This window comes from Amphiura filiformis, unplaced genomic scaffold (assembly GCF_039555335.1).
Source record: "Amphiura filiformis unplaced genomic scaffold, Afil_fr2py scaffold_28, whole genome shotgun sequence".
NCBI classification, from domain to species: Eukaryota; Metazoa; Echinodermata; class Ophiuroidea; order Amphilepidida; family Amphiuridae; genus Amphiura; species Amphiura filiformis.
In genome coordinates this window covers 533,664-546,845 of record NW_027305492.1, presented here as the reverse complement: position 1 = coordinate 546,845, position 13,182 = coordinate 533,664, and the positions used below count along the sequence as shown (strand labels likewise).

The following is a 13,182-nucleotide window of genomic DNA, read 5'->3' as shown; positions in this document are numbered from 1 at the left end:
TTGACACTGTGCCGTCAATATATTGTAACATAATAACTGCTTCTTTTTTCCTCCTTGCCTTGATATCATGTGACCAAACACAGATTGGATTTCATGGTCTACTGTATATTTCAGAGTGGTTAATTTGCTAATTAGAGATTATGATCCCTTAAACTGCCTCTGGACCATAAGAATAACTGTCAATCATTCCGTCGCTACCTTTCAGGTATACTATTGTTTTGGGTGTAGACCTGGGCTTATCAATTAGAATGTATGTGTGTAAGACCAGTATTGCGCTATATTTATTACACAGTTACAAAAAATAATAATCTTGGATTTCCCGTTTGGCAGGTTATGTAAAAGTTTTGATTTATAGCGAATAAAACTCCATGATATTAATTTGAGTGCTGCCCCTGGTATTTGCAAAATTACAACAGTTTTTTGTAATTATTATTATTATTATTATTATTATTATTATTATTATTATTATTATTATTATTATTATTATTATTATTATTATTTGAACTCTTCAGGCGTTATCGGCAATGGCGATTCTCTCTGGACGAAATTCGTATTCACCTTTCCGTACAGTTCCTTTCCTGCAACTCCGCGCGTATTCCTCACAACTCAAATGAAGAATCCAGTAATGGTGTCCGTGTCGGTTCCTGGTATTGGATTTATCCATGTTACAAATGTAACACAAGATCAGGGTGCCACAATTTACCTTCCTAGGGAAGCCGGTATAAGAAATCCATCCAGCGTCAAAGAAACAAAAAAGACAGTTATTGTCATCGCAACTGAAAATGTATCTGTTCACGGATATTATTTTGAAATTGGTACAGCAAGCTCTACCGATGCGTGGTTCATTCTTCCAACCATAGCATTGGGCGGAGACTATATTGCTGTAGGATATCATTCAGCCACACACGGGTCACGTAATCACTTTTCGGAGTTTGTCGTAACAGCAATTGAAGACAACACAACGGTGTATATTACAGGACAGAGAGAATTATCGATGACATTGCAGCGTTATGAGTCCTATCAATTCGTTTCTGACGGTGTAGATCTTACGGACGTTACTGGTATGTACATAAATACAGACAAGCCGGTGTCAGTAATGTCAGGGCATCAATGTGCCAAGGTACCAGTCAACGAAGTCGGTTGTGATTATCTTATGGAACACCTCCCTCCTTTGACCATATTAGGACATCACTACATACTGTCCCCCTTCCTTGGACGCACTAGCGGTTATATATACCGCGTGGTAAGTGTATCACCTGGTACAACACACATGTCCTTATCTGGTGAAAGCATTTCTTTATCAAATGGAGAGATTTATGAAGGTAACGTTGTAACATCGAACGAAGTATTAATAATAATGGTAGACAAACCTGTCATGGTTGTACAATACGCAAAGGGAAGTAGCACTGATGGCTTTGGTGACCCATTTATGGTAGTAATTCCATCAATTCAGAAGTTCTCGAACAACGTGACATTCCCGAGCTTCGGTCGTGATCAACTACAACACTATATTTCAATAATAACACCAGGATGCGACAGCATCACCTTGTTTAATCTAGATGGCCTGCCACTGAATAATGTTAATTGGTTGCAGTCATCTCATGGCGAGTTTTGCATTCTTCGTTCTTCAGTTAACTCTGGTTTTCATTCAGTTACTCATCCATCGGCATCATTCCTAGTTCTCGTATACGGCTTTGGCCCCTCAGTATCATATGGATTTGTAGCAAGATGCCAATTTCACACTGAAGGTGAGTCAATTGTCATGTCTCTGATATTCTCGAAGATTTTAGACACCTATGCCATAGGCAAATAAGCATGATAAATATTATAAGAACACTATATGTCATTTACTTAACATTTTATTTCACTAAACATATGCGTACAACTAATTGTGGGGTGAAGATGTGTGTATAGTGTGTGGAGGGCATTGCGCCCTCTTTTTCTCCTATTTCTGAAAAGTTGATCAAATATATTTTGGTATGTAAAGAAACTTTTAATCGTTAGCTTTTTTAAACCAAAACAATTATTTCAATCGGCTCACAATTTTTTAAGATATGCCCTTTGAAAGGAAAGTATCCGTTTTTCACTCTGTCAACGGATAGCAAACAGAGTGGTTGGGATTGGTCATGCTGAGGAGTGGCCTGCAAGATCACCAGACCTCACACCACTTGCATGATTTATTCCTTTGGGCAAAATCCAAGGTCTTCGCAAACGTATTACTGCTGCATTCGCAAGTATCCGGTACACAAGGATGGTACGCAACGGAATTGATGCAATGAGGACCAGGGCTGAAACCTGTATTCGCCAAGGAGGCAACCAGATAGTGGGCAGAGCAGCATAGTAAACTCACTTCGAAAGAACCAAAGACAAACCAAACAGCCCTTTTCAGGGCTACCTTTTATCCTAAAAGAGAAATGACTTATGTTGTAAATAAAAAGAAAGCAAAAAACAAAAAAGTAAGAAAGTAAGAAACATAATAAAACAAAAAGGCATAAATAACCAAGAAAAAAAGTAATTGCAAGTATAGCAAAAGAAGTCCCATCCCACAACCATTTTACCCACAAATTAATGACACTTAATAAAATCCATAGCCCATAAGCCCACCGGTAAAGCCATTCTCTAAATAAAGTTATTTTATAAAGTTATCATTGACATATGTCTGATATTCATGCATGGTACCTGTACTCCTTTTCAATCTTGAAGTAGCCAAACGTCCTCCGTGGACAGAGTAAAAAACAGGTATTTTTTTTCTTTAAAAGGGCATATTTGGAAAATTTGTGAGCCTAGTGAAATAATTGTTTTGGTTTATTAAAGCTAAAGATTAAAGAATTTATTAAATTATATATTTGATCAACTTTTCAGAAATAGGAGAAAAAGAGTGTACAATGGAGGTTCTCCTTTTTTTTTTGGACACCCTCGTCGTCACTGGGGCAGGGGTCAATTTGGGATTTCGTAAATCCTTCACTCGGGCTCGTTCCTCGCCCTTCGTTTGGCTTAGAAATCGCCAAATTGACCCCTGCCCCAGTGACGACGTATATGAAATCAGCCCCCACCGCCCCAACTCATTGGGAAAATTTTCACCACCCAACAATTCCAGCCGTAAAAAAAAAGAGTCGCTATTTCACAAGTTAATTGATTTATTCTTATTAGGGAGTAATCCTACTCTTCATCTTACACAATACCCTTAGCGCGCAATACATCGCCGCACACAACATCAATGTTATAAGTTTTCCATTTGTCGCTCTTCCTGCCGCGATAGACAAACATGTACGGGCCATCTTTATTCTCGATTTTACGCAACATTGATTTCGGTACCCAAACTTCTCTGTTATCATCTAGCGTACCGATTGCTTGGGTGCGTTCATTCCCGTCGACTGTGTACGTAATTTCGCGCCACTCTGTCATCATATATGGTTTGTCTTGTTCGAGTTCGCTTATGTTGATGGCGTTCTGGCGTCTCAGCGTTGGAGCGTAGTAGCGTATCAAAGTCATTGAGTGAGAAGGCGGCCATGAGTATATGCTATGAATTTATTTGTTCAAAATAAAAATAATTAATTGTCAGCCAGCTTTCAGATTCCGCGCCACCGAATTTCCGGATTGGGGCCCTCGCCCTCTACCATCAGCTGTGTGCCCGAGGAAGCCGATAACATCAGCACCAAGAAGGCCGACAGCACACCGATTGAGCTGGAAGCACAGCGGGCAATTCTTTTTCGATTTGAACAAATAAATTCTATACATATACAACCGACAATGACAACTAACAAAATGCAATCACTGAAATTGCCCGCGGGTAAGCAAGTAGTAGCAAACAGATTAGCGGAGAACATGCCAATCCATTTCCAACAAGTACTAGGCGTGCATTGGGAGGGGCCAATGGAGTTTGTCAAAGCATGCGAAGGCGGCGCATCCCCTGCTGTTTTGCACGCACTACGGAGCCCCGGCAAACTCAATAGTGATATGCGAGCAGCGGCTACAAAGTGGGTTGATTCGAGTGTATCAATTGTTCGCGCATGCGCCGCAACATACGGGTACGAATCAATTGTTCGCTTATGCAGAGAATGGGGTGCGGACAATTTTGACGAAGCGATGGAGTATGCAGCCATAAATGGACATGAACCCATTATGCGCTTATGCAGAGAATGGGGCGCAAACAACTTTGATGAAGCGATGGCATGCGCCGCAACATACGGGTACGAATCAATTGTTCGCTTTTGCAGAGAATGGGGTGCGGACAATTTTGACGAAGCGATGGAGTATGCAGCCATAAATGGACATGAACCCATTATGCGTTTATGCAGAGAATGGGGCGCGGGCAATTTCAATGCGGCAATGGACCGAGCAGCCGCAAACGGACACGAATCAATTGTTCGCTTGTGCATAGATTGGGCGGCATGGGATGTCGACGCAGCAATGGCGTGCGTAGCCGAAAACGGGCATGTATCAATTGTTTGCCTGTGTAAGGAATGGGGCGCAGATGATTACGACTGGGCGATTAGAGAAGCGGAAAAGAATTGCCACGAATTCATTGTTGATTTGCTCATAGAATGGGCGACCGAATGAACAAGTAAATTCAGATATTAAGGAATCAAAATAAACACATACAGTTGGTTATCTTTCGACAGCCATGGTGCTGCTGCCTGATTTTTATTTTTAATTACTCACATGTGTGTTTTTATGTATAGCACACAATACTTCGTGTGTGACGTAACACAATATTCCTTGCATGACATCACACAGTATATATTGCGTGACGTCAGAAGTGGTGCAAAGTTACTCTTATTACAGTATATATACGTAACACAATGTTCCTTGCGTGACGTAACACAATATTCCTTGCATGACATCACACAGTATATATTGCGTGACGTAACACAGCATATCTTTCATTTTCTATTAGCACTTTACAAAAGTGGTGCAAAGTTCACATCTCTTATCACTTATACACAGTATATATACGTAACACAATGCTCCTTGCGTGACGTAACACAGCATATATTGTGTGACGTAATACAGCATATCTCCCATTTCTATTGCAGGAAAGTCAAGCCTGACCCCATTTTCCCGGTATCTTTTAATAATGTAAAGTAATCAAACGCCTTATTCAGAAAATATCCATAATCGATAGCCGTGGCAAAGGTATTTGAGTGTGCTCGTTGAAGCGCTTGATATCCAAGCACTAAAGTATCTTTGATTTTGTTCAAGTCAGTTGGTTCCCATTTCAGTTGTGAATTGCTAACTCCGGCGACCGTGTTTGCCAACAAATACTTGTGTAGCTCTTTTCCAGATAGCTTAGTTGATGGCTGTTTTCTGGATTTAGTAGAGATAATATATTTCCTCTTGGTTTCTTCGGCATCTCTTCACATAATTCTGGTCCTTCTTCTTGCAGTTGGTGTAAATAAGCACACATATTCTGATGATACTCAAGATGAGCATTTAACAGTGTATTATCACGAACAGACCATTGAAATGCCATATTTGTTGGTTGAAATCTAAATTATATGTGACGTGTCGAGCTCTCTGTCGCAGCAACGTACAACACAAGATGATGCAAGTGAAACCAATGATGATGTGTGTTATAATGAGAGATGTATGCATCACAGAGCTGGCTCTTATCACTTTCATATTTGTTTTAGCCAAGACATAATAGTTAGATAGCATTTCTCACAACAGTGTCTATGTGAAAGCGGAAAATAATATGAGCACTTAGATTAACTCTGTGATAAATTTTAGTTATTTGAACACAAAAAATCCCAGTCATATATATGACGTTGAATCAAGTGATAGACAAATTCAAGGAATTCTTTGAAGTTGACAAGAAAAAGTCCTTTACTTTGCCGTTTAAATTAGATGGCGAAAAACTGTTTGTAATATATGATGATAAATGGTAATCGTTGATGAGGAAGAACGGTACATTTTACAAGAAAGACAGTTTGCGCAGAATGTACAAGGCCCCATTCATGAATGTGTTAAATAACAATCTGCGGGATGCGCATAGTGAAGACCTAATAAAATTTTCTGATGATGTTAAGCTGCCCCATCAACCACCGGAAAAAGAGCGTTATATTTTGGACGAACCGATACGAGAAGCGGGGAAGTATACAATTGTTGTTAATGCCACATTCCGCCCCGATGACAGTTCATACGTTGAAACGTTGAGAGGTACCGCAATACTCACACCGTCTGAGCGTGAAAGGTTCACAGCGGATCTCCGCGACCCAACTGAGTATGGCAATCCCGCTATCGCAGAATTATTCACCAAAATGGATATGTTAGACTGGCTAGAACATAGAGGGTCGGCAGAGCCAAGCATTGATATCGAATCGATTACTCTGAATGAATCTCCGCTTATAAAAATCGACTGGGCCAATAAGCCAGTGTCGTGCGGTCCAAATCCTATTGTGTACACAAAATGGTCGGATTGTAAGCAGTTATGGGATTCGCCCGATTTCAGACCCAATAGATGTATGTTAAGTGCATTTCTGTTAAGTGCATTTCGCGACGTATTACATCGCATCCCGATTTAAATTATGATGGATTGTGGAAATTAGCGAAGCCCGATATCCCAATGCCTAAAGGAGATGAGCCGTGGTCTATGACATGGAATGATGCAAAAATATGGCTGGAAAAATGGCGTATTCCAGGGTTGGTAATAGATATTGATGGTAAAGTTAGATGTCGATATGACCCTCCACGCCCAAATGAAAACATTAATCTTGCCAAATTTGATATCTTGATGCACAATGAGCATGTTTGGGTGGTCAACAAGAACGTGCAGAGCTTCCGCTATAGGTTCAAAGACAAGCCAGTTGAAACAGAAATGCCGATGCCAAGAAACTCCAATGACATATCGGATAAATGGCCACGGCCTAAGCATACAAAAGACCAAACATTTCATTGTGTTGATAGTCTCGATGAAATCATTGAAATTAATGATAATGCCAATGAGCCAGCTTATATTGTCATCATCACGGGCGAGGAACCCGAAGTTTTCATCAAGGAAATGGTGCAAAAACACGACATCGAACCAGGTAACATAACATGCAGAAATGGGAAGGTGGATGGCTTCTCTATGTTGAAACACTTAGATAATAGAAAGGTAGTGCGAATTCGCGTTAAACGTGCGCTTGATGGCGACATTATGGGCGAACAGCCTGATGATAGAAAGAAATGGTCGCGAGAAAGACATGCGAAAGTTATGATGTGGATTGAAAGACTATCCGCAGAAGTGTTGCCCAAAGCTGGAATTTCACATTATAGTGATGATGTAATGAGATTATTTGATACGTACCGTAGAGGGCCATTATGTAAAATGTTAAACTTTGCGCTAGCAGGTCGAACTGAGTATTTGGGCATTGATGTCGCCAGAGCGTATACTTCTATAATGCACGACATCAAGAAGATTCCTGTGTTTTCTAAATTTGATAAGCTTAATCCGGTTAGTGCTGTTCGACCTGCGCTTCCTCAGGGATTGAACCATCGCAACCCCGCAAGCCCACACGAAATGGCGTTCTTCGCAATACGTGTGAAAAAGACAGACCCATCCTGTTTCCAGAAAATGAAAATTTCGTGCCGTATTCAGTATTGAAATATGCGCGTGAGCAAGGCATCCATGTTGAAATTCTGGGCCAAGTTGTGCCGCATAAGGTTATTCGTGTAAATCCGGCTGATGTCCTGAAGCAAATGTATGAGAGTGATTTGCAAGACTGTGATAAAAAATACGTTGCTAATTTGGTATATGGCCTAGCCGGTAGGAAATACAATAAATCTGCATTGGGGCAAATATATCAGGACGATGAAGAAGCAAAATTGTATAGCATGAACAAAATGAAAGTGAAATTAGCCCCAAATTTGTATCTTGTAATTGAGCAGTTGAAACGTGTACTGTCCCAAGGCTACAGGCCTGTAGCGCATATGATATTGAATGGCATGAGGATATTGCTTCATAAGATTGTAAGGGCGATTAGCGAAGAGAATGCTATTGGTGTTAACACAGATTGCATCTATACAGCATTGTCAAAAGATGAAGCTGTAAAACGCTTGGCAGGTTTCCGGTTCAAACAGCCCCTTCGCGGCAGCGAATATGATGATATTGGCAGTCTTAGATTTCAAAATGGAAAACTCCCTGATTTTGACACAAAGGATAATGATAAGTGTCATAATCCCCCCACTGAAAGAGCATTTGCGAAACAAAAACAGTTGTATATGAATGATGAATATGATGATGAAGAAGCAAAGAGTATATTGGATGAAGGCTCGCCGCTATTGCTTGTTGGCAAATATCCCGGTACTGGCAAAAGTAGAATGGCATTAAATTGGGGCGAAGAACGCGGACTTCTCTCCTTGTGCCCTACCAGCGCATTATGTGATGAGCTTAAAAAACAAGGCTACAATGCCATCACCACACACACGCTTCTGGGCAAAAGGCCAGCGGGGTGTGGGGTGGAACCCCACGATGAATCGTTTCAACCGTATGACGTATCTGAGTATTCCGCCGTCCTATTCGAAGAAATGTTCTTCTATCCAGTAAGTCAATTGGAATGGATTCTAGCTTCATGAAAAGCTATCCAAAAAGATATTTATAGCGAATGGAGACCCAGCACAAAATGAGCCAGCTGGCCAGGTACTTAATGTAAATTACGATGATTATTATAATGAAATTCTTGCGCAAATGTTCCCGCGCCGGCTGAATTTATCGATTTCTAAACGGTATAACGCTGCTGACACGGGGAGAATGGAAACGTTGTATAATGAGCTGTTGAATCCTGGGGACCAACGGCCTTTCGGTATAGCGTCCAAATATCTTACCGTCATAGAGTGGGAAGATTTGAAGCGTGATAGGAACGCAGCATTTGCTCCGCACATAGCATTTACAAATGATTCTGTTGATAGAGTGAATATTTGGGTACAAAAAATACGCCATCAAAATGATGAATGGCGAGTAGGAGATATTGCAGTTGGTCGCACATACGGCAGAGTTGCAAAGAAACGGAAGATTAATTCTAATGCCGTATATACGATTAAGGAAATTTCAGATACTCACTTGGTGATAGAGGGCAAAGATAAGATTGAGCGAAAATTAATAAAAGCCAGCGCCCCAAAGTTCCTTCGGCGCCCATGGTGTCGAACTGGCCATTCAATACAAGGGCAAACAATAGGCAGTAAACTGTATATTCATGATGCGGCAACCGGCATGGCAACAGCACGATGGTTGCGTACTGCGGTTACACGGTGTCAAACGTTGGATATTACTTTAGTAAAATACAAGGACCCCATGCGAGTACCCAAAAGAATTATAAGTAACAGAATAGCCCATCACATAGATGCCGACAAGAAGAAGCAAAGAACATTTGAGAAGAAAGATTACGTTACGATGGATTGGGCTACGGAAAAAATAAAGTTACAAGGATATTCATGCGCCATGTGTTCCGAACCACTAGATACAGATTGGTCAATTGATAGAATTGATAACGCCCGCGCTCATATCAGAGAAAATTGTCAAATATCTTGTCGCAGATGCCAGCATGCAAGTTCGCACCGATAAATTTATAAACAAAGTTATATATGGAATCCATTTTTTTTGCCACTAAAAATAAAGATACCGTCTCTCAGCAAATGACCAAGCGTGTAATAAAACCACAGGAATATGCACCGACTGGTGGTCCCACGGGTACATACCAAGCTGATTTGGTTTTCTTTGAGGAGCTGAGTCGCGTAAATCATGGCTACAAGAGTATTTTAACAGTTTTAGTGCCAACAGTCGATACGTGTATGCGGAACCATTGAAAAAGAAGAGCGATACCCCTGACGCGATGGCGCGCATTATCAAAGCTGCTCAGAAACGGGAGCCCATTAAAAGTATTGTGGACAGACCCGGGTACAGAATTCACGTCTAAAAAATTCAGAGATGTACTAGTAGCCGAACACCACATTACAGAGCCAAAGAATCATGCGCCATTAGGCAGAATAGACCGCTTTCATCTTATATCTTAGAGCGATGGTTTTTGCACACTGGAAAGAATAATTGGGTTGATTCATTACCCAAAATAATTAAATCGTATAATTCGCGAACTAGTCGTGCTATTGGCATGGCCCCGGCCGAGACTAAAAAAAAGGATATTATTCGTATCCAATATGACGATAAAGCACGGGCAATGAGAGTGGCATCGCGCGTTGATAACCTTAATTTGGTGCCTGGTACGAAGGTTAGGCATATTACAAACAGAGTTGGTTTTACAAAGGGCAGTGCACCAAAATGGTCGTCCACTGTACATGAAATTCAAAGTAGAGAGGGCGTTGATAGGTTTAAAGTTAGAGGATTGCAGGGAACGTATAAAGATTATGAACTTCAGGCCATTTCCGGCGTTGTGGGGTCTGAGGGTCATAGCGTTGTAGCGTCGCATGGCGTAGAAGAACGAGATTGGATTGTGGATTGATTGTTATTAAAAATTTATGGGCAGGGTGGAATGGCCTCAAATACCCACTGCAAAGTTCTAGTTATAAATATGAGTTGCATTACAAAACGTGGATGGATTGCATCTTAGCGAGAGAGAAAATTACTCCATCGTTAGAGAAAGTTATCAATGATGTAAAAAACGAATGGAGGCGGTACCCATTAATAGCATGTATTGGTTCAGTCAGAAACGTGTTAAAAAAATAGGGCATCAAAAACATTATAAACATGCGCCCTTAATTCTGAAAAGAGTTAGCGCCTCTGCCGTCCAACCCTCCGCGACGGGTCCTGGTCCACCAGATATCCCCACTAACATACTGGAGCAGTGTAAATCCATATTTTCAGAAGTTATGAGAGTGTATATAAGTTCCTCACCACCAAATGCCGCTGGCTATCCCTATATTATTCACAAGATATTCGATGCGATTCTCCCCGTTGAAATGCGCGGGGTTTTAGATTATATATATCTGCCTAGCCCAAAGACCATCGCTGTGTTTTGACGGGCATCTGCGTCTGATATATCTTGGCAGTGGCTTTTTTATAATCTTTGTGATAACAAATGAAGGTATTTGATAGTTTATTCCACCGATTTTAATAAACCCAGTGCGCTCATTGCTGTTTAAGGTGTATTCTGTTATTTCGTGAATCTTCCACGGTTCAATATCAGACCATCCAAATTGTTCGCACTGTGCCAAAATAGCTTTGTTAAACTCATCAACTGTAATTGCAGGCATGGTGTATATATATATATATATATATATATATATACATATATATAGGAAGCAAAGAAGCGAATAATAATAATAATGTCGTAAAAGAATATTTATTACACGAATTTTCGGGCCTCGCCCTTCGTCAGGTGACAAAAATAGTGTTGTGAGGCCTACACAAGAGAAACATTTAAAATATGATTAAAACGCGAGCGCAGGTGAATGGTGGGAGCGACACGCAAGCGACACATGAGCGACAAGCGGGCAGCAGAGCGTATACAAATCCAGCGCGTTAAACATGCGGTTGTTCGAAATGTCCCGCTAAAAAATGCATCGTCTGCAAATTCATTGTTGAAGGCAAGAAATTCACCAGCACCACTACTCACGAATCATTCCCCATTACTTCCAAACTTCATTGCAAGATGTTATGGCTAATTTATCTAATCACTTGTAATCAATGCAAAAAGCAATATGTTGGTAAGACCACTACTTCACTTTACATTCGTTTCAATAACACACGCTCTGATGTCAAAATATACAACACCAACAGAGGTAAATCATTGCCTATAGCACACCACTTCAACCTCCCTGACCATTCAATCACCGATGCACATCTCATGGCCAAAAAAAAATTCACAAACACCAAGAACACATCATCTTACACAGGGAATCATTTTGGATTAATAAACTCCAAACTCTTGCACCCAAAGGCATTAATGTGGACATATAACTCGTTTCTACCCATTTTCCTCACATCTAACTCCTGTTGATCACCATCATATTAATTCAGTCATCACGCCCTCACACGCTTTAATCTAGTCTTGTTTTCACACGTTTGGTCATAACATCATCATTATCATTCACAGTCATCAGAGTACATCACCTTGGTAAGTCATTGCTCATCTTTCGGTAACAACTTTTTTTCTCAAAATGTTTCATTATCTCACATGTTTAGTTTCATTTATCATGTTTATGCTCCTTATAGGGCCTATGTGGTACAGAGCAAGAATGCTTGGACCCCGGTCCTGTTATCTCTGTTTGATTTTATGCCTATGTTTAATTTTATAATGTTATTTGTTATATTTTTTTCGTTATTATTTATTTCTATTATTTATTTATAATTTATTTTAATTCATTTGTTGTAGATTCCTTGATAAAGGCCCCAGGCCGAAACGTTGGATACGAACTCGAGTATTTGCAACATCACATGTCCATTATTTCTCTCAACTATATATATGGTCAATTCCAGCGAAAGCGGGACAAAATTCTCTCTATGTTAACTTTCCACTTTAAAATGTCATTAATAAAGGAAATCACGTTATTGATGGAGCATATCATGTCACGTCCAATGTGCTCTCTTTGTGCACATAGGCCTTTACTAGCAAGTCGTACCAGGGGACAAGTTATGATAGCTTAAATGAATTGGCGTTACCCACGAATTCAAAGATAAAGCACCATATATGTCATTGAATGTCCTTCAATCAAAATGAAATTATTACCGTTAGAAAGACGTTTGCATGATCTCTCATCATATGTAAAACGATTGAATTACACCAAAGTTTGTGGACTCTAGAGGCCATTAAGTCAATTTGGCTAATAATTTTGTTACCCGCGTATCAAAAATAAAATGATCGTTCTGAAAAATGTTAAGTGAATATGCCATAAATGACTATATCATGAAACGAAGTTTCGTTCTATAATTCTGAGGTCCAAGTGATTATTTTATGCAAATACGTTTTACCCATAAAATTCCATAAAATCAAATTTGACGTTACCCACGTATCAACTGTTACCCACGAGTCCAGCAAATATAACTGCCATAACTTAAATTAACATTTAATAACTTTGGACACTGAATTTAGTTTGACAAGCGCTTAAAATTGTAAATCGTACAAATACGTTCACCGCTTTAAAAAAAGAATCTACGACGGTTTAAACTTTTGTTACCCACGAATCCCGAATAGATGCTAACCTTGAAAAATAAGGAGATTGTTTATTTTAAGTTTAAATCAGCACATATTC

The 13,182-nt window shown here is 40.0% G+C and overlaps 1 protein-coding gene across 1 annotated transcript; it reads left to right on the top strand.

The window, feature by feature from the left end:
- Positions 1-625: 625 nt before the first annotated feature.
- LOC140143779 (IgGFc-binding protein-like) lies at positions 626-1,813 on the top strand. Its single transcript, XM_072165592.1, has one exon. It carries the CDS (start codon positions 626-628, stop codon positions 1,811-1,813), a length of 1,188 nt encoding a protein of 395 aa, XP_072021693.1.
- Positions 1,814-13,182: the final 11,369 nt, after the last annotated feature.